General features: G+C 40.1%; 1 protein-coding gene across 4 annotated transcripts in view; it reads right to left on the bottom strand.

Annotated features, from left to right (window-relative positions):
• Positions 1–19,613, bottom strand: part of LOC125464168 (citron Rho-interacting kinase) — a 197,615-nt gene that overhangs the window by 113,853 nt on the left and 64,149 nt on the right. For all 4 annotated transcript variants that reach the window (XM_059655120.1, XM_048556312.2, XM_059655121.1 and 1 more), the window contains 2 exons: positions 12,504–12,647; positions 7,968–8,087 (listed from right to left, as the gene is read on the bottom strand). In XM_059655120.1, the coding sequence (XP_059511103.1) occupies positions 7,968–8,087; positions 12,504–12,647 (264 nt within the window). The remainder of the gene's footprint in view (positions 1–7,967; positions 8,088–12,503; positions 12,648–19,613) is intronic.

Below are 19,613 nucleotides of genomic sequence, written 5' to 3' on the forward strand. Positions count from 1 at the left end.
TAACCGTATCTGCTGAAGCTATCTTGTATCCCATTTTTGCCTCCTGATTTCCCTCAAAGAATGCGTCTACACCCCTCATACTTTTAGGAGATTCACTTGATCCCTATTGTGAATACCTAACATATGACTCCTTCTTATTCTTGACCAGAGCCTCAATATCTTTATTCATCCATTGTTCCCTACTCTAAATGAACATGATGCCTCCGAACTCTTGTTGTCTCACTTTTGAAAGCCTCCCACTTGCCAGTCGTCCCTTTACTTGCTTACAGTCCACTCAAATCAACTGTTGCAAGTTCTTTCTCATATCATCAAAGTTTGTTTTACTCCAGTTAAGAACTTTAACATTTATCCAAGGCCTATTCTTTTCCATAAGCATTTTTAAAACTACTTGATTAATGATCAGTGGTCCCAAAGTGCTCCCCCACTAACACTTCAATCATCTCCCCTACGTTATTTCTCAACAAAAGGTCAAGTTTTGCTCCTTCTCTAGGATTTTTGATAATAAAACTTTTCTTGAACATTTAAATTCTGCACCATGCTTGACAAATTTATTTTAATTCTTTGAAGATGTAACAAGGAAGACTGATAAAGGAGAAGCAGTGACGTAATATATTTGGATTTCCAGAAGGTGTTTGATTGTGTGGCACATATTAGGCTACTGAATAAAATTAGACCTCATGGAGGTGAGAATCGTTATTTAAATACTTGGAGGATTGGCTAGCTAATAGAAGACAGAGGGTTGAGATGAGGGTGGGTCATTTTCAGAATTGCAACCAGCAATTAGTGGAGAGCCACAGTGATCAGCACAGGGACCATTACTATTTTAAAAAATATATTACTGACTGGATGAGAGTAGTGAATATATTATTGCTAATACTGAAGATGACACAAAAACAGATAAAAGGCAATTGGTGAGACACAAAGTCCCTAGAGGAATAGAGGCAGATTAACAGAGCACAAGCCAGACATGTGATGGAACTCTTCCCCACTTAGCTGGATGACAGCAGCCTCAATGACACTCAAAGCCTTATGCTATCGAGGACAAAGCTCACCACGTTGATACCATATCATACCCTCAAATCACTGATTCCCAATAGCAGCAACGTGTAACCATCTACAAAATGGATTGCAAAACTTCAAGGTTCATTAGAAAAAACTTCCCAAACTCATGACCAGTACCATCTATAAGAATAAGGGCAACATATAATGGGAACACCGCTACCTGCAAGTTCCACTCTAATCTAATCACTATCCGAATTTGGAAACAAATCGCTGTTTTTTGTGCGGCTGAGTCAAAATCCTGAAACCCCTTCCTGCTCTCCCTTACAACATTTTTACACCAAGCGGATTGCAGTGGTTCAAGATGGTAGCTCACTACCACCCCTTAAGGGCAAATAAAGAAAGATGGGCAATAAATGCTGGCCCAGCCTACCACGCCAGAACACAGAAGTGAATTTAAAAGTAAAGGCAGTATTAGAACATAGAACATAGAACAGTACAGCACAGAACAGGCCCTTCAGCCCACGATGTTGTGCCGACCATTGGTCCTCATGTATGCACCCTCAAATTTCTGTGACCGTATGCATGTCCAGCAGTCTCTTAAATGACCCTAATGACCTTGCTTCCACAACTGCTGCTGGCAACGCATTCCATGCTCTCACAACTCTCTGTGTAAAGAACGCGCCTCTGACATCCCCTCTATACTTTCCTCCAACCAGCTTGAAACTATGACCCCTCATGTTAGCCATTTCTGCCCTGGGAAATAGTCTCTGGCTATCAACTCTATCTATGCCTCTCATTATCTTGTATACCTCAATTAGGTCCCCTCTCCTCCTCCTTTTCTCCAATGAAAGAAGTCTGAGCTCAGTCAACCTCTCTTCATAAGATAAGCCCTCCAGTCCAGGCAGCATCCTGGTAAACCTCCTCTGAACCCTCTCCAAAGCATCCACATCTTTCCTATAACAGGGTGACCAGAACTGGACGCAGTATTCCAAGTGCGGTCTAACCAAAGTTTTATAGAGCTGCAACAAGATCTCACGACTCTTAAACTCAATCCCGCTGTTAATGAAAGCCAAAACACCATATGCTTTCTTAACAACCCCGTCCACTTGGGTGGCCATTTTAAGGGATTTATGTATCTGCACACCAAGATCCCTCTGTTCCTCCACACTGCCAAGAATCCTATCCTTAATCCTGTACTCAGCTTTCAAATTCGACCTTCCAAAATGCATCACCTCGCATTTATCCAGGTTGAACTCCATCTGCCACCTCTCAGCCCATCTCTGCATCCTGTCAATGTCCCGCTGCAGCCTACAATAGCCCTCTATACTGTCAACGACACCTCCAACCTTTGTGTCGTCTGCAAACTTGCTGACCCATCCTTCAATCCCCTCATCCAAGTCATTAATAAAAATTACAAACAGTAGAGGCCCAAGGACAGAGCCCTGTGGAACACCACTCACCACTGACTTCCAGGCAGAATATTTTCCTTCTACTACCACTCGCTGCCTTCTGTTGGCCAGCCAATTCTGTATCCAGACAGCTAAGTTCCCCTGTATCCCATTCCTCCTGACCTTCTAAATGAGCCGACCATGGGGAACCTTATCAAATGCCTTCCTGAAGTCCATATACACCACATCCACAGCTCGACCCTCATCAACGTTTCTAGTCACATCCTCAAAGAACTCGATAAGGTTTGTGAGGCATGACCTGCCCCTCACAAAGCCGTGTTGACTGCATTTGATCAAGCCATGCTCTTCCAGATGGTCATAAATCCTATCCCTCAGAATCCTTTCTAACACCTTGCAGACGACAGACGTGAGACTTACTGGTCTGTAATTGCCGGGGATTTCCCTATTTCCTTTCTTGAAGAGAGGAATTACATTTGCCTCTCTCCAGTCCTCAGGTACGACTCCAGTGGAGAGCAAGGATGCAAAGATCCTCGCAAGTGGCGAAGCAATTGCATTTCTCGCTTCCCAAAGCAGCCGAGGACAAATCTGGTCCGGGCCTGGCGACTTGTCAATCTTAATGTTTAACAAAATTTTCAGCACATCAGCTTCCTCTATCTCTATCCATTCCAGCATGCACACCTGCTCTTCAAAGGTTTCATTCACTACAAAGTTCGTTTCTTTCGTAAAGACAGAAGCAAAAAACTCATTTAGGGCTTCCCCTACCTCCTCAGACTCCACACACAAGTTCCCTATGCTATCCCTGATCGGCCCTACTCTTTCTTTGACCATTCTCTTATTCCTCACATAAGTGTAAAATGCCTTTGTGTTTTCCCGGATTCCTTCTGCCAAGCCTTTCTCGTGTCCCCTCCTGGCTCTCCTCAGACCATTTTTGAGCTCCTTCCTTGCCTGCGTGTAATCCTCTCTAGCTGAACTTGACCCTAGCTTCCTCCACCTTATGTAAGCTACCTTCTTCCTTTTCACAAGAAGCTCCACCGCTCTCATCATCCAAGGTTCCTTTATCTTACCCCTTCTTGCCTGTCTCAGAGGGACATATTTACTCATCACTCGCAACAACTGTTCCTTAAACAGTCTCCACATGTCTATAGTGCCCTTATCATGGAACAATTGCTCCCAGTCCATGCTTTCTAACTCATGTCTAATCGCGTCATAGTTTCCTCTTCCCCAATTAAATATCCTCCCATTTTGCCTAATCCTCTCCTTCTCCATAGCTATGTAGAATGTGAGGCAGTTATGGTCACTATCACCAAAATGCTCTCCCACCACAAGATCTGATACCTGCCCCGGCTCGTTTCCGAGCACCAAGTCTAGAATGGCCTCTACCCTCGTCAGCCTGTCAACGTACTGAGTTAGGAAACCCTCCTGAACACACCTTACAAAAACAGCTCCATTCAAATCTTCTGCTCGAAGGAGGTTCCAATCAATATTAGGAAAGTTAAAGTCACCCATTACAACAACCCTACTACGTCCACACTTTTCCAAAATCTGTCGACCTATGCTTTCTTCTAACTCCCTGCTGCTATTGGGGGGCCTGTAGTAAACCCCTAACGAGGTGACTACTCCCTTGCTGTTCCTAATTTCCACCCATACTGACTCAGTAGGCAGATCTTCCTCGACAATGGAAGCTTCTGTAGCTGTGATACCCCCTCCTCTTTTTCCCCCCTCCCTATTCTTTTTAAATGTTCTAAACCCTGGAACATCCAGCAACCATTCCTGCCCATGAGAAACCCATGTCTCTGTTATGGCCACAACATCATAGCACCAGGTACTGATCCATGCTCTAAGTTCATCACTTTTATTCCTGATACTCCTTGCGTTAAAGCAAACACATTTTAACTGATCCCTTGGTTCCTTCCCAGGAAAATCCTTCCCACTAGCTGGTCTACCTCTTGCTACTGCCTCACCTGCATCAACTCTCACCTCCGGTATACAGCTCAGGTTCCCACCCCCCTGCCATACTAGTTTAAACCCTCTCAAACTACTCGAGCAAACCTTCCACCCAGGACATTGCTCCCCTTCCAGTTCAGATGCAACCCGTCCTTCTTGTACAGGTCCCACCTTCCCCAGAAGGCATCCCAATTATCTACATATCTGAAGCCCTCCCTCCTACACCAGCTGCGTAGCCACGTGTTAAGCTGCGCCCGCACCCTGTTCCTCGCCTCGCTATCTCGTGGCACCGGTAGTAAACTAGAGAACACTACTCTGTTCGTCCTGCTTTGCAGCTTCCATCCTAACTCCTTGAAATCGCTTTTTATATCCTCAATCCTATTTCTGGCTATATCATTAGTGCCAATATGTAACACGATTTCTGGCTGTTCGCCCTCCCGTTTTAGAACCTCATACACCCGATCGGAGACGTCCCGGACCCTGGCACCAGGGAGGCAACATACCTTCCGGGAATCCCGATCCTGACCACAAAATCTCCTGTCGATTCCCCGAACTATCGAGTCCCCTACCACGAGTACTTTTCTATTCTGCCCCCTTCCCTTCTTTGCCACACAGCATGGCACAGTGGCTAGTACTGCTCCTCTCAGTGCCAGGGACTTGGGTTTAATACTACCCATGGGTGTTTCTGTGAAGTTTGCGCATTCTCCCAGTGACTATGTGGGTTTCCTACCACAATCCAAAAAAAAAATGCACAGGTTAGGTGGATTGACCATGGTAAATTGCCCCTTGGTGTCCAAGGATGTGCAGACTGAGTGGATTAGGCATGGGAAATGTGGCATTACAGGGATTTTGGGGTTGCTAGGTCTGGGTGAAAAGCCCTTTGAAGGGTCGGCGCATACTCAAATGGGTCTAATGCCTTCTTTCTGTACTGTATGGGTTCTGTGATTCTGAGGGCGGACAGAAACTTGGCAGTTGGAATATAATGTGGAAAAATGTGAGTTTACACATTTTGGCAGAGAGATTAGAGAAGCTGAAAATTATTTAACGGGAAGAAGCTGCAGAAAGCTGGGAATTCATGTGTATGCATCATAAAAAGCTAGCATATAGGTTCAGCAGGTAATAGGGAGACCAAATGGAAATGTTGGTCTTCATTTCAAAGGGAATGAAGTACAAATATAGGGAAGTCTTACTAAAACTATATACACCACAGGTTAAACCACTAGAACAGTTTTGGTCTTGTTATAAAAGGGAAAATTACTAGCACTGAAGGTGGGCCAGAGTAGGTTTACTTGGCGATTCTTTTATGAGGACAGTCGAATAGGTTAGGTTTGTATACACCATAGTTCATAAGAATGATGAGCAACCACAGTGAAACATACAAGATTCTTAGAGGGCTCAGTAAGATAGATGTGCATACAAGATAGAGGTTGTTTCTCTTAAGGGGGAATCTAGGACTAGAGGGCATAAGCTTAGAATAAGGGATCACCTGGTTAGGACAGAAATGAAGAGGAATTTCTTGTCTGAAAGTAGTGAATCAATGGAAGAATATTCGAGGCTGAGATAGCCTTTTAATCTGCAAGGGAATCGAGGGTTTAATATGGAAAGGCAGGAAAGGGAAGATGAGGATCATCAGGTCAACAACAATTTCATTGAATGGCAGAACGAACTCAATGGGCTGAATGGCCTACTTCTGCACCTACATCTCATGATCATATTTATATTCTCATACCTAGAACATTAACCTTTATGTTCAAGTAACTCCATGGTTTAACCAGTCATAATGCAGATTTATCTCGAAGGTTACCACGATGTGCGACTGGCTTCTAGTATAAGCATTTGTACACCCATGATTTGATATTGAACACTGACAGGAGAAGTCAAAGACAGTAGAGTAGTTGAGAGAAGTTGTGGTTAAATAGAGCAGGGGACAGTCAGTGTATGTGTGGAAGTAGATTTTGTACTTGTAGATGAGTAAAATTTGTATTTTGTTTATTCAGCCATGATCATTGTTTATTAAATAGAAAGGGATACATTTATTGATCGAATTATTTTAAAAATCAACTATATTCTAGCAATCCTTCAGAAAATCATTGCTGCCAGATCCAGGACAATTTTCCCTTAATGCCCTTCTCCCTCACATTGCTTACACAGTCTAAAAGTCAACTTTTAATTCCACTTGTAATTCTGCCGAGCCCATGTTCCCCGTTACACTGATAAGATGAAAAATGTCATTACACGTGTCATCAAACATCATCCACATCTTAAAACTGTTCACTAGTGCTATTAATAATACTTCAATATTTCTCTCCTCTAAACTTCAAAATATTAAATCTTGCTTCTAAGTTAATTTTTCTTACATGAGTCATAATTGAAACTTAGTTTTAAAATTAGACAGAAGTTAATTGATTAAGCAAAGAAATTTATACAGTAAGTGGACTTCATGTTAAGGTTTATATAAAAAAAAAGTGAGGGTTTTTTTTTCGGTATTGGTGAGGAATTAATTGAATGGCTCACGTTGAAATATGGCAGCATTTGAAGAGCTGATTCTCCAACTGAGCTTCTCTCAATTAATACCATCAAAAAGACTGTTTGGTCTTTCAGGAGAAATTCATCCTCATTTCACACAGAATAAAATTAGCACCCCTTTATTCTGAAATTGTGCCCTCTCGTCCTAGATTTATCCATGAGGGGTTACAGCCTTCCAGCATTTACCTTGTCAAGCTCCTTAAGAATTCTGTGTGTTTCAATAAAATCACCTCTCATTCTTCTAAACTCCAATGAATCGAATCCCAACCTGTTTAGCCCTTGCTCATAACACAATCACTCCACACCAGGGATTATTCTAGCAAACCTCTATGAACTGACTCCAAAATGGGACCTAAGCTGCTCACAGTACTCCAGATGTGGTCTCACCAACACGTTGTACAGTTGCAGTAAGACTTCATTACTCTTCTATTCAAACCCTTGAAATAAGGACCAACGTTCCATCAGCCTTTCTGATTACCTGCTGCACCTGTGCGCTGGCTTTTTGTGTCACCACACTTCAAATAATTCACTGTTTTTGCAATGCTTGGTGACATTTATGAGAAATGTGACAAAGGTGCAATATAAAGCATCTGACAAGAATCCCATGTAAAAGTGACAGAAAAATTGTTCAGTATTAGAACTGTAATGAATAATTGCTTGGTGATATCCTTAAGTAAGGCTAGAAGTATGAAAGCAGTAAACCCAGACAATAAAATATAGGTCTGAACACCATCATAGGAACAATTCATGATGAATATCCCAGGTTTGAAAACACGTACTCATTGAAATTGAACTATGACCACAGTTTCATTGCATAGAAGTACAACTTAAAGAATGCCCAACTGAGTAAGAGATGGTTAAGACTGCCGATGATGGAGTCTGAGATAACACTGTGGAGCTGGAGGAACACAGCAGGCCAGGCAGCATCAGAGGAGCAGGAAACCTGACGTTTCAGGTCAGGACCCTTTTTCTGTTGTGTTCCTCCTGCTCCACTCTGTGTTAACCCAACTGAGTCAAACTGCTCTAGAACAGTTTCCTCCAATCCTAATTGTAGGATGGAACAGACCAAACCCACTTCATAGTTACCTGTTCTTTGATCTCCTGCAGTCTGCGACTCTGTTCCTGAATGTCCTGCAAGAGTTGGAGTGCTTTGTCATCCTCCTGAGATACCTCCACACGTGCCTGCTCAAGACTGCGCTTCAGGCTCTGCAAAGAGTCAGAATCATAACATCAAACAGGCAATGAGGAAACCCAAGAATATTGTGAAATAGCAACAATCAGGTATGGTGACATAATTCCTCGAATTACAACCCTTGAAGCAAATAAAATCTCATTGTATCCTTTTCCTGAACCCATGTGCCTTGTTCCAGATTTCCCAGCCAAAAGAAGCACTCTGTCAGTATCTTCTGGTTAGCTCAGTTGGTTGGAAGGTAGTTTGTGTTACAGAGTGATGTCAATGTGAAGTCAGCATTCTCACATCAGCCGAGGTTGCAATGAAGGAGGTTACTATTCTAAAGAACAGTCTCTCGACTCAAAACATTAATTCTACTTTCTCTCCACAGATGCTGCCACACTTGAATTTCTTCAGAAATATGTTTCTGTAAATGCCCAACCAACTCTCTCTAATGAGGGAGCAGCCCTATCATCTTGTGGGACTATGGCAACTTTAACTATCACGTCCTTCAAATCTTGAAACATGTTGAATGTGTAAATGTTGCAGTGAAATCACCTCCATATTCTTTCAAACTAGGAAGAATGTGGACCAAATTTAGTCAGCCTCTCATTATTGGTACCTAGGATATAAAGGTTGTCCAATCTGATGAATCTCTACTATGTTGTTCAATGCGAGTACTTCCTTCGTTAACTATAGAGGTCAAAGCAGCATGCCATATTTTGGTGTCAAAGCTCTGTGGATTTGCAACAAGTAGTAAGACAATCTTTACCATTGTACTCCAAATCCTTTGACTGTAATAAGGGCCACCAAGCTTTCCTAATTGTTTACTGTACCTACATACTAACCTTTTCAAGATTCCTTTACAAGTTCACCCAAGCCCCTCTGAATATCAAATGTTTATATGTTTCATGCCTTTTAAAAATTCTGCTTTTATACTCTTACACACCAATGTGAATAGCCTCACATTTACACTCCATCTGCCATTTTGATGCACACTCACTTAACCTATCTATATCTATTTGCAGCCACTGTGTCCTCCTCACAGCTTGCATTTCCACCTTGTCGCAGCAAAAGTAGATGCATTACTCAATCATTTCGTCGAAGTCATTAATGTAGACATTAAACAGTTGACAGCCCTTATGACACTCCATTCATCACAATTTAACAATTGGACAATACCTGATTTATGTCTACTCTCTGCTTCCTACCATTAACCAATCTTTAAGCCATGCTAATATGTCATTCCAAGGGCACTTACCTTGTGCCTTAACCTAATGGAAATCAAAATCTACAATATCTACTAATTCCTCAGGTGTCTAGCTTACTACCTCAAAAAATGCTAACAAATTTGTCAAACAAGATTACCGGTTCATAAAATTATGTAAATTTGGCCTAATCTTTTTTTTATTATAACAGATTCTAGCAATTTCCCGATGACTGCTGTCCGGCTGAATTGTCTGTTGTTCTCAGTTTTCCCTATCCTTGCTTTCTTGTATAATGATATTATATTTTCAAACTTCCAATTCTGGGACCATTTAGAAAGTTACTTTTTAGAAAATCACAGCTAGCTCATTCATGGCTTGTACAATTGTCCATTTGAGAACCATAGCAGGCAGGTTGAGAGGCCCAGAGGACTTGTCAAATTTCAGACTCCCTAGTTCCTCTAATGCTTATTCTGTATATCAAATTGATATCAAATTTCCTTAATTTCCTCACTCTTACCAAATCCCTAGGTTATGCTGTTTTTGGCATGTGACTTGTATCAGTACTCAATGTAAAAAACACAAAATATTTGTTTAAACATTCTGCCATTTCCTTGCTCCTCATTTATCCTGTCTCTGCCATTAAGAAACCAATATTTAGCTACTCTCTGCCTTTTTAGATACTGTAAAATCTCTAAAAATTTATTTTCTAAATTATTTTATTCATTCTATATTTTCCCTTACTGACTTTATTTTGTGGCCCTCATTGCTTTCTAAAATGCTCCAAATCCTTAATCATCTGACTATTTTGATCAAAAGCTTATTCTTTGTAAGCCATAGACTGATTTTTTTGCACTATAGCAGATGTTTCTGCTGGACATTGAGTTGTTTCTTTAAATGCTTCCCCCAATTTATTTACCACCAAACAACTTTCACCAGCTCTCTCCTCAAGCCTATGCAATTAGCTTCACGATTCTTGTTTGTATTTGGAGTATGTGGTTTTAAAATTAATCTGCAGTTTAATTGTAATGTAATCACTATTTCCGAGCAAATACTTTAAGACATTACATATCAATCCTGCCTCATTTCTCAATATGAGGTCTAAAATAGCTGTATCCTGTGTTGATTGCATCAAATATCACTCCAAAAAACTGTCACAGGAGTATTCTCCAACTGATTTACAGAACACAGTCTATATAAAAAAAAATCAAGTCCCCTACAACTATTAATCTGCCCTGTTTAAAAGCTTCAAAAAAAAAAAATTGCCTAATACTCTGTCCCAACCATATAGCAGTTAAGGAACTTATAAACTGTTCCTACCAGTGTTTTTGACCCTTTCCATTCCTTATCTTCACCCATACTACCAGCTCTATTTCCAGATGTTTCGAGATAAGATCCTTTAATCACTCTTGTGCTTATCATCTTTTGTAATCCTTGGTATTACTCTTCCTTTTCCAAACCTACCTTTTTAAATTTGGTATACTCTGGAATATTTATTTCCCAGCCTTGGTTACCTTGCAATCTTGTGTCTTTAATGGTGATGAGAGCTAAACCAGTTACCTTCAATTAGGTCACAACTTCATCTATCTCACTGTAGACACTACACACATTCAGTTAAAGTGACTTCATTTTGACTTCACTTACTACTGCCATGAGTATCAGATTACTCATTCTTAAAAGCGAGCATCCAATTTTGGCTTTTAAAACACCTCATTCGCATTTCAGTCCACAATTTTAAAAAGCACAAAAATGAAAACAAACAGCGATCATACCACTCTGACCGTACTTTCCGATGTATCTACTCTTACATTTGTACATTCTGTTCCTCCTATCACACTCTGGTTACTATTAACATTATCACTTCCCAGAACTATTGTTTTGTCTTTTTCCTCTAATCTACCAAATCTCCTTTCACACAACCTTCCCCCACACAACTAATTTATTTAATGTTCCCTTTCTAGCCCTAATTATTACAACTGCTATTTAAGGCATTAAACCAAACACCCAAGCAAGGTTGTAGGTCCTATAATAGGTGCCAACAAATCAGCCAATTAAAAGTATCCTGGAATAAGGTGGACATGCTAATCTTGTGTTCCTCAGACATTCCTGAGTTTAGTTCTCTTCTTGACCTACAGTTGAAGATTTATCCTTTCAGAATTCTTTAGATCAGATCTGACAAGTGAATACACTAATAACAACAACCATTCATTCAACTGAAATGGGCGTTCAGGGCTGAAATGTTAAGCTAGTAGACACTGCAATAAAAGTCCACTGTTCTTAAAGCTTAATAGGTAATAATATTGACAGAAGTTGTTTTGGAAAGCCGAGTCTAAATTTACGCTAAATTCACTGTATGCTGTGCTGAGTCTGGTAGTCCCAGAGAGGGTTTGATATAATCAAAATATTCATTCGGTTAGAAAAAAAAATTGTGCTTCCGTTTTATATAAATATGTTAAAACAGACTATGGGAAAACTGTGCCCATGACAAACATCAAGCTCTACTACAGTGGCTCTTCATATTTGAATAGACTATTGTTAACCACTGTCAAAGTTCATTTCGGAGAATCACAGAGGTGAGGTACCAGAGCATTGATGATGCCATGAAATATTAGCCATTACACATAGCATTATAAATAACATTCAGGAAATGAGGGAGAATAAAAGAACGACAAAGTCAACATTTTGTTATAAAGCAACAAACACTTGCATTATGGTAACAAAGTCCACCAGGTTAATGTAATTCTATTGATAGAAAGCATATGGGGTAAACAAGTGAAAGAGAAATATTTCAGTCTGTGGCAAGACAAACTGAGCTAACCAACAGTGGTTCAGTTTGTATCAAAATTCAATAGGTTTCCTGATGATGTTTAAAAATGTACATCAATCCTACACATACTTCCTATTTTTGTTTATGAATAAAATAGATTACACTTAGATATACAGCATTTTTAACATAGCAAAATTATCAAGATGTTTAATGACAGCATTGTCGGATAAAATTTGCTGCCAAGCAACACAAGACGATGTTAGAAGGATACCCAAAGTTTGGCCAGACAGATAAATTTTAAAGGAGCATCTTAAACAAGAATAGAAAGAAAGACTTCCAAAGTTAGTGTTGAGGGACATGATGCCATGATAATGGTCATATCACCCAGGAAAATTAGAGGCATTTACAATCTAGAACAAGCTAAAGTAATCTGAATATCATTCTTAGACACAGTTCAATAAACAGTAGCTTCTACTTACACTACACTCTGTTATATATGTGGCTAAGTCTTGTTCCAGGATTGACTTCTGGGTTTCAGATGCTTTAAGTTCCACATGCTTTTGCTCAAGTGCTGTTTCCAGCTCAGAAAGTTTACGTTGCAAATGGGTAACTTCTTGATCCATCTAAAAAAATAAGAATCAAATAAATACTTCACTAACACACTGAAAAAACAAAATCAAAAAAATTGTGGCTGCTGGGACTCAGAAACAAAAACAGAAATTGCTGAAAAATCTCAGCAGATCTGGAAGCAGCTGTGAAGAGCAATCAGAGTTAATGTTTTGTTAACTCTAATCTGGAATTGGCTGGCAGATCGGCTGAGATTTTTCAACAATTTCTGTTTTCGTCATTAACACACCAAACCAGTTGCCCAATATATCCCAAACTTGTGACTGATGGTGGTTACTGCAAGAAACCACATTTTTTGGCCTGGAAGCCGAAATGAAATGAAAAGCCAGAGAGTCTTGCAATTTAAAAATGAAACGTGTACATTGTTAAGCTGTGTGCTATGTTGTACTTTGCGGAAGCAGTGAGAGGAAGAAGTTGTGACTGAACGGCAGGGAATCATTCAAGTTAAAGAAATACTCTCTCATAACAGTCGTCTGATTGGTTGAACTGCCAAGTATTAAATGCTGTAAAGGTCAAAAGCAGAAGTGTGGAAAAAAACATCCAATTCCTGCAGACAGAAAGCATCCTTCATTCCTTTGCTGTGAGGAAAAGCAAAAAACAAACCAGAAAACCTTAAAAGAAATAATTCAGATTAAAAGAACACAAGTTCACCTGATCAACCAGCAAACTGAAGAAGAACCTTACTCTATAGACAATAGTGATCATCGTTGCAAAAATCAAAGGATCGAGAGAAAACTAACTTTCAATCTTGTGGTCTGGACTTATGATCTTCAAAATTTTCTTTAACTTATCTACATTCCTTTCAACACATAGAATGCAGGTTAAACAGTTTGTCTTTTATCTACTTTAATCGTGATTGTGTGCGTGTGTATATTTGAGGTCTCGAAAGAGTGCAGTCTAAGTTTCATAAGTTAGTAAACCTTATTAAAGTCAAGTCTATTACAATAAATTGCATTTTTTTCTGTTACTGAAGAAACTTGGTGTGAATTGTTTTTGTCTTGAGTAGCATTTGAGCAAATTGGTCATTTTGGTGATTTCATTGTTCTACAATATATTTAAATGTATAAAATCCCAATGAAGAATAATTGTAGACCCACTCTTCCCAGTTAAATTTTGGAAAGGCTGCATTTCAAATTCTACTTTTGATTATCTTTACTTTGAAAGAAGTTATAAGATAAGTGCTTTTGAAGAAGGCCACTGGTCTACATCTATCTTAGCTTATCATTCTACTAAAACATCTACAGACTTTCTTTCATTATAATATGTGAACTCTCTGATATATCATTCCTAGGTTTTTTGCATCTGTGACCCTATTCATGTCATGTAAAGAAATCCCGGCTTCAGGCCATTTGCTATTTAATCCTGCGCTCTCCTGTACTAAGATCATAGTTTATTTAACTTGAAATGATTTTTAAACTTGCCTATTACAAACTGTCCTCTCATATACCCCTTATAAAGCCCCCTCTCTGCAAAAGCCTCAATATGAAGGTTTCATCCCATTATGCAATATTTTGATTGCAAGAATCACCACTTTGACTCTTCTCTCTACCTCCCTAATTCACACATTTTCTTCATCAACTCTTGATCAATACTGCACAGAACACTCCAAGTATTATAGTTGTGACTAAAGCAATGTGCAGTTTCCATGCGACAGCTCCAATTGTTAGGAGAGAAAGTCACAGGATACAACCATATTGTGCTGCTGGCACTGGTTGGTAGAAATCATTAGCAGCAGTTCAGAGACAGACCATATGGCAGTGAACTGAGAACATCTGGTGTGATTCCACTGTTTAAGTAGCAGGAACATAACCATGGAATCAGTTATTTTAATGGTGGTTGTCTGGAAGGCAATACAGTACGAAAGAAACCAATTTCATCAAACTAAAAGTAACAACATCAGTGAGCCTCCGACGAAGCGCTGGTGTTATGTCTCGCTTTCTATTTGTCTGGTTAGGTTTCCTTGGGTTGGTGATGTCATTTCCTGTTCTTTTTCTCAGGGGATGGTAGATCGGCTCCAAATCAATGTGTTTGTTGATGGAGTTCCGGTTGGAATCCCATGCTTCTAGGAATTCTCGTGCATGTCTCTGTTTGGCTTGTCCTAGGATGGATGTGTTGTCCCAATCAAAGTGGTGTCCTTCCTCATCTGTATGTAAGGATACGAGTGATAGTGGGTCATGTCGTTTTGAGGCTAGTTGATGTTCATGTTCAAACGACATGACCCACTATCACTCGTATCCTTACATACAGATGAGGAAGGACACCACTTTGATTGGGACAACACATCCATTCTAGGACAAGCCAAACAGAGCCATGCACGAGAATTCCTAGAAGCATGGCATTCCAACCGGAATTCCATCAACAAACACATTGGCTCCAAGCCAATCTACCATCCCCTGAGAAAAAGAACAGGAAATGACATCACCAACCCAAGGAAACCTAACCAGATAAATAGAAAGCAGGACATAACACCAGCGCTTCATCGGAGGCTCACTGATGATGTTACCTAGAATGGTGACGAAACGTCTGAAAACTAACCTTCCAGCTCAGCGAGCAAACTCACATCCAGAACATCAACCTGAGCTACAAATCTTCTCAAAACTTGCTAAAAGTAACAAGATAACCAAGTCAGCAAGGCAGCACAGATTAGAGAAAGTTCTTCACTTTTGTTTGGAAGAGTTCACCAATGAAAGCTTATATTTTCAGAAACTTTTCCATGAATCCCCACTGTTGAGATCATTGGTATTTTTCTTTCATTTTTCTCATTTTTAGCCTCAAGCCATGAATTTTGAACAGCAGTTTGTTTACAAAAGAAAAAAGTGAAGAACAAAAGGTTGACGTTTGCTGTTGGGAACTGGCCTGGAAAGATAATGCAGATTAATTCCTGCTTTAAAAAAAACTGTAGTCAAATGGCACCAAGATGATGTTATCCTCAGTGACTGGCAGGCAATTGAATGGTGAAATGATCAATCAAGGGAGAACTGATGCTGGCCAGCCAACCACAAAGAATGCTGAAAAAGAGAGAAAACAATAAATGAACTGGTGCCAATTAGGGTTTTGGCAGGAGGCACTTTTGCTTTAGAAGCTAACAGTTTGAGAAGCGTTATTTTGGTTTTGTTCTCCCTAGTTATTCTGTTTGTTGAAAGTTCTGACAAAAGAACCCCAGTCTACAATAAATTAAGCAAAGAAGTTTCCAGAGCTCTATGGAAACAGTTTGTATTGACCAGTAAGAAAACTACACAACTCTACATGCCTTTCACACAATCCATCAAACGATTTCATGAAAGGCTGGTATTCTTCATTGAAACAGTTATCGAACTAGCAATTTTTTAAAAAATTATCCCTTAATGGTGTCTGTTCGATGTGAGTGTGGAGGTTTATATTCAAAGAAGATTGGGCTTAGATTGTAGATATTAACTAGATTGCCTTATTAGTTATCAATGTTCTGCTTAAGTTACATTTTGACCAAGAAATTGTTAATTTTGTTTATGTTATAAACTTGGAGTGCAAGATCTGTCATTTGTAAAATCTGGTAAGGAACAATTCAGCAATTTTGAGGGTCACTATATGTTTTGAGGTCACTTATCATTAACCAGCAATAGTGGCTGATTTAGCTTGGCTTGCTATGCCTGTGCTGTAACATTTCAAACAACAAATGAAATATGTTTAGTCACTAGTCTATTTAAAAAGAAACACAAGTCTATCATGAGGAAAATAATTTAAGTACAAAAATTGATTAGTGAAATAAAGGTTAAAACTTGGCTCTTCAGCAATCCTACTTTTAATAACCAGGAAAATCAGATAAGCTGCACAGAAACATCACACAGATGATATGAATTTACAGAAATAAGATAGCTGAAAGTGCTGAGATAATGGGAACTACAGATGCTGGAGAATCCAAGATAATAAAAGTGTGAAGCTGGATGAGCACAGCAGGCCAAGCAGCACCTCAGGAGCACAAAAGCTGACGTTTCGGGCCTAGACCCAGTGCTAATAGTCCTGAGTTTCCAATGTAACCACAGCATAATTCACACCAATTGATTCATGTTATTTTCATGCCAATGCATCACAGCACGCAATTTTTCCTGCTGAAGCCAATTCATTTGCATTACTCTGCGGTCAAGGTAAAATAACCTCTCAGGTTTCTTGGGTAGTCATTGACTACTTGTGCAAGTCAGAGATTAACTGTACATTTTAGAAGTAAGCTTTTGTTTTTAAGAAACTGACCCTTCAGCACCCATCCAAGTACTTCTTCAAGTTCCACTTCAATTCATTATTCATTTAAGTCATAGAAATAATACAGTCCTGGAGGAGAGATTTGACCTACCATGCACATACTAGATCTTTGAAACTGCTATTCACTTGGTTCCATTTTGCTTCTGTTTTGCTGCAGCCCCTGAAAACACTTCAATTTCAGAGATTTATCAATTTCCCTTTTGGATATTAATACTGAAATTCCTTCCATGCCCTTTCAGGCAGTGCATTCAAGTTCAAAACAACTACGTGTAAATGTTTTATCCCCCCACCACCTCACATTACTTCAAATTGACTTACTTGCATCGTTTTCTTAAAACTTATCAATATAGAACAGTACGGTATAGTACAGGCCCTTCAGCCCACAGTGTTGTGGCGTCCTATTATCCTACTCTAAAATCAAACTAACCCGCATACCCTTCATTTTACTATCATCCAAGTACAAATCCAAGTGTCGTTTAAATGTCTCTAATGTATCTGACTCCACTACCACGGTTGACAGTGCGTTCCGCGCACCCACTACTCTGTGTGAAGAACCTACCCCTGACATCTGCCCTATACCTTCCACAAATCACCTTAAAATTATGCCCCCTCATGATAGCCATTTCCACCCTGGCTATCCACTCTATCTATGCATCTCATCATCTTGTAAATTTTTATCAAGTCACCTCTCATCCTTCTTTGCTCTAATGAGAAATGCCCTTGCTCCCTTAACCTTTCCTCATAAGTCCCCACCCTCCAGTCCAGGCAGCATTTTGGTAAATCTCCTCTGCACCCTCTCTAAAGCTTCTACATCCTTCCCATAATGAGGCGTCCAGAACTGAACACAATATTCCAAGTGTGGTTTAACCAGGATTTTATAGAGGTGCAGCATAACCTCACGGCTTTTAACTCAATGCCCCTGGCAATGAAAGCCAACACACCATATGCCTTCTTAATAATCCGATCAAATTGGGCAGCAACTTTAGGGGATCTATGAACATGGACACCAAGATCCCTCTGTTCATCCGCACTGACCAGAATCCTGCCATCAACCCTTTGTGCTGCATTCAAATTCCACCTTCCAAAATGAATCACTCTCACTTTTTTGGGTTGAATTCCATCTGCCATTTCTTTACAACCAACAACAGTCCTCCACACTCTCCACAACTTCACCAACCTTCATGTCATCAGCAAACTTACTAACCCACCCTTCCACTTCCTCATCCAAGTCATTTATAAAGACTACAAAGTGCAGATCAGAACAGATCCCTGCAGAACTCCACAGGTCACCGAGTTACAAGCTAAATATTGCCACCCTCTGTCAAATTTCCCTGAATCCCATGCCTCTTCACTTTATGAATGAGCCTACCATGGGCAACCTTATCAAATGCCTTACTAAAATCCGTATACACCACATCCACTGCTCTACCTTCAATGTGCTTTGTTACATCTTCAAAGAATTCATTAAGGCTTGTGAGACATGATCCGCCCCTCACCAAGCCATGCTAACTATATCTAATCAAAATATGCTTTTTCAAATAATCATAAATACTATCTCTCAGAATCCTCTCCAATAATTTGCTCACCACAGAAGTAAGACTGAAACAGGCTGATATGCTCGAACAGGTTGATGTTAGGAAGGAGGATGTGCTAGATTTTTCTATGTGCTGCATTTCCAGGATTATCCTTGTTTCCTTTCCTGAACAAGGGAATAACATTTTCCAGCCCCCAGTCATCTGGTACTACTCCAGTGAAAAGTGAGAATGCAAAGATCATCGCCAAAGGTGCAGCAATCTCTTCCCTCGCTTCCCATAGTAACCTTGGGTATAACCTATCTGGCCCAGGGTACTTATCTATCCTCATGTTTTTCAGAATTTCTAGCACGTCCTCCTTCCTAACATCAACCTGTTCGAGCATATCAGCCTGTTTCACTGTCCTTGCAAACGACAAGGTCCCTCTCACTGGTGAATACTGAAACAAAGTATTCATTAAGGTCCCCCTCTTACTCCAGGCACAAGTTTCTTCCAATATCCCTGATCTGCCTTACCTTCATTCTGCCATCCTCTTGTTCCTCATATAAGTATAGAACACCTTGGGGTTTCCCTTAATCCTACCCACCAAGGCCTTTTCACGCCCCCTTCTACCTCTCCTAAGCCCATTCTTCAGTTCTTTCCTGGTTACCTTGTAACCCCCTAGAGCCCTGTCCGATTCTTGCTTCCTCAACCTTAAGTCAGCTTCCTTCTTCCTCTTGACTTGATGTTCCACATGTATTGTCATCCAAAGTTCCTTCACTATCCCTTCCTTGCCTCAGTGGGACAAATCTATCCAGCACTCACAGCAAGTGCTCCCTCAACAACGTCCACATTTCTGACATTCCTGTGAACATCTATTCCCAATTTATGCTCTAGTTCCTACCTAATAGCATTGTAATTCCCCTCCCCCAATTAAATACTTTCCTATACCATGTGCTCCTATTCCTCTCCATGACTATAGTAAAGGTCAGGGAGTTGTGATCACTATCACTGAAATGCCCTCCCATCTGGCCTGGCTCATTGCCAAGCACCAAATCCAATACGGCCTCCCAAACACATTGTTTCAAAGTGGTAGCTTGTCTTATCAAACATTCATAATTTTGAATGTTTCTACTAAATTTCACCTTTGCATTCTCTGTTCTGAAGACATTTATACAATTCCTCTGCTCTCTACACATAACTGAAGTCTTTCACCAT

The sequence above is a fragment of the Stegostoma tigrinum genome, chromosome 26 (assembly GCF_030684315.1).
Source record: "Stegostoma tigrinum isolate sSteTig4 chromosome 26, sSteTig4.hap1, whole genome shotgun sequence".
Classification (NCBI taxonomy): Eukaryota; Metazoa; Chordata; class Chondrichthyes; order Orectolobiformes; family Stegostomatidae; genus Stegostoma; species Stegostoma tigrinum.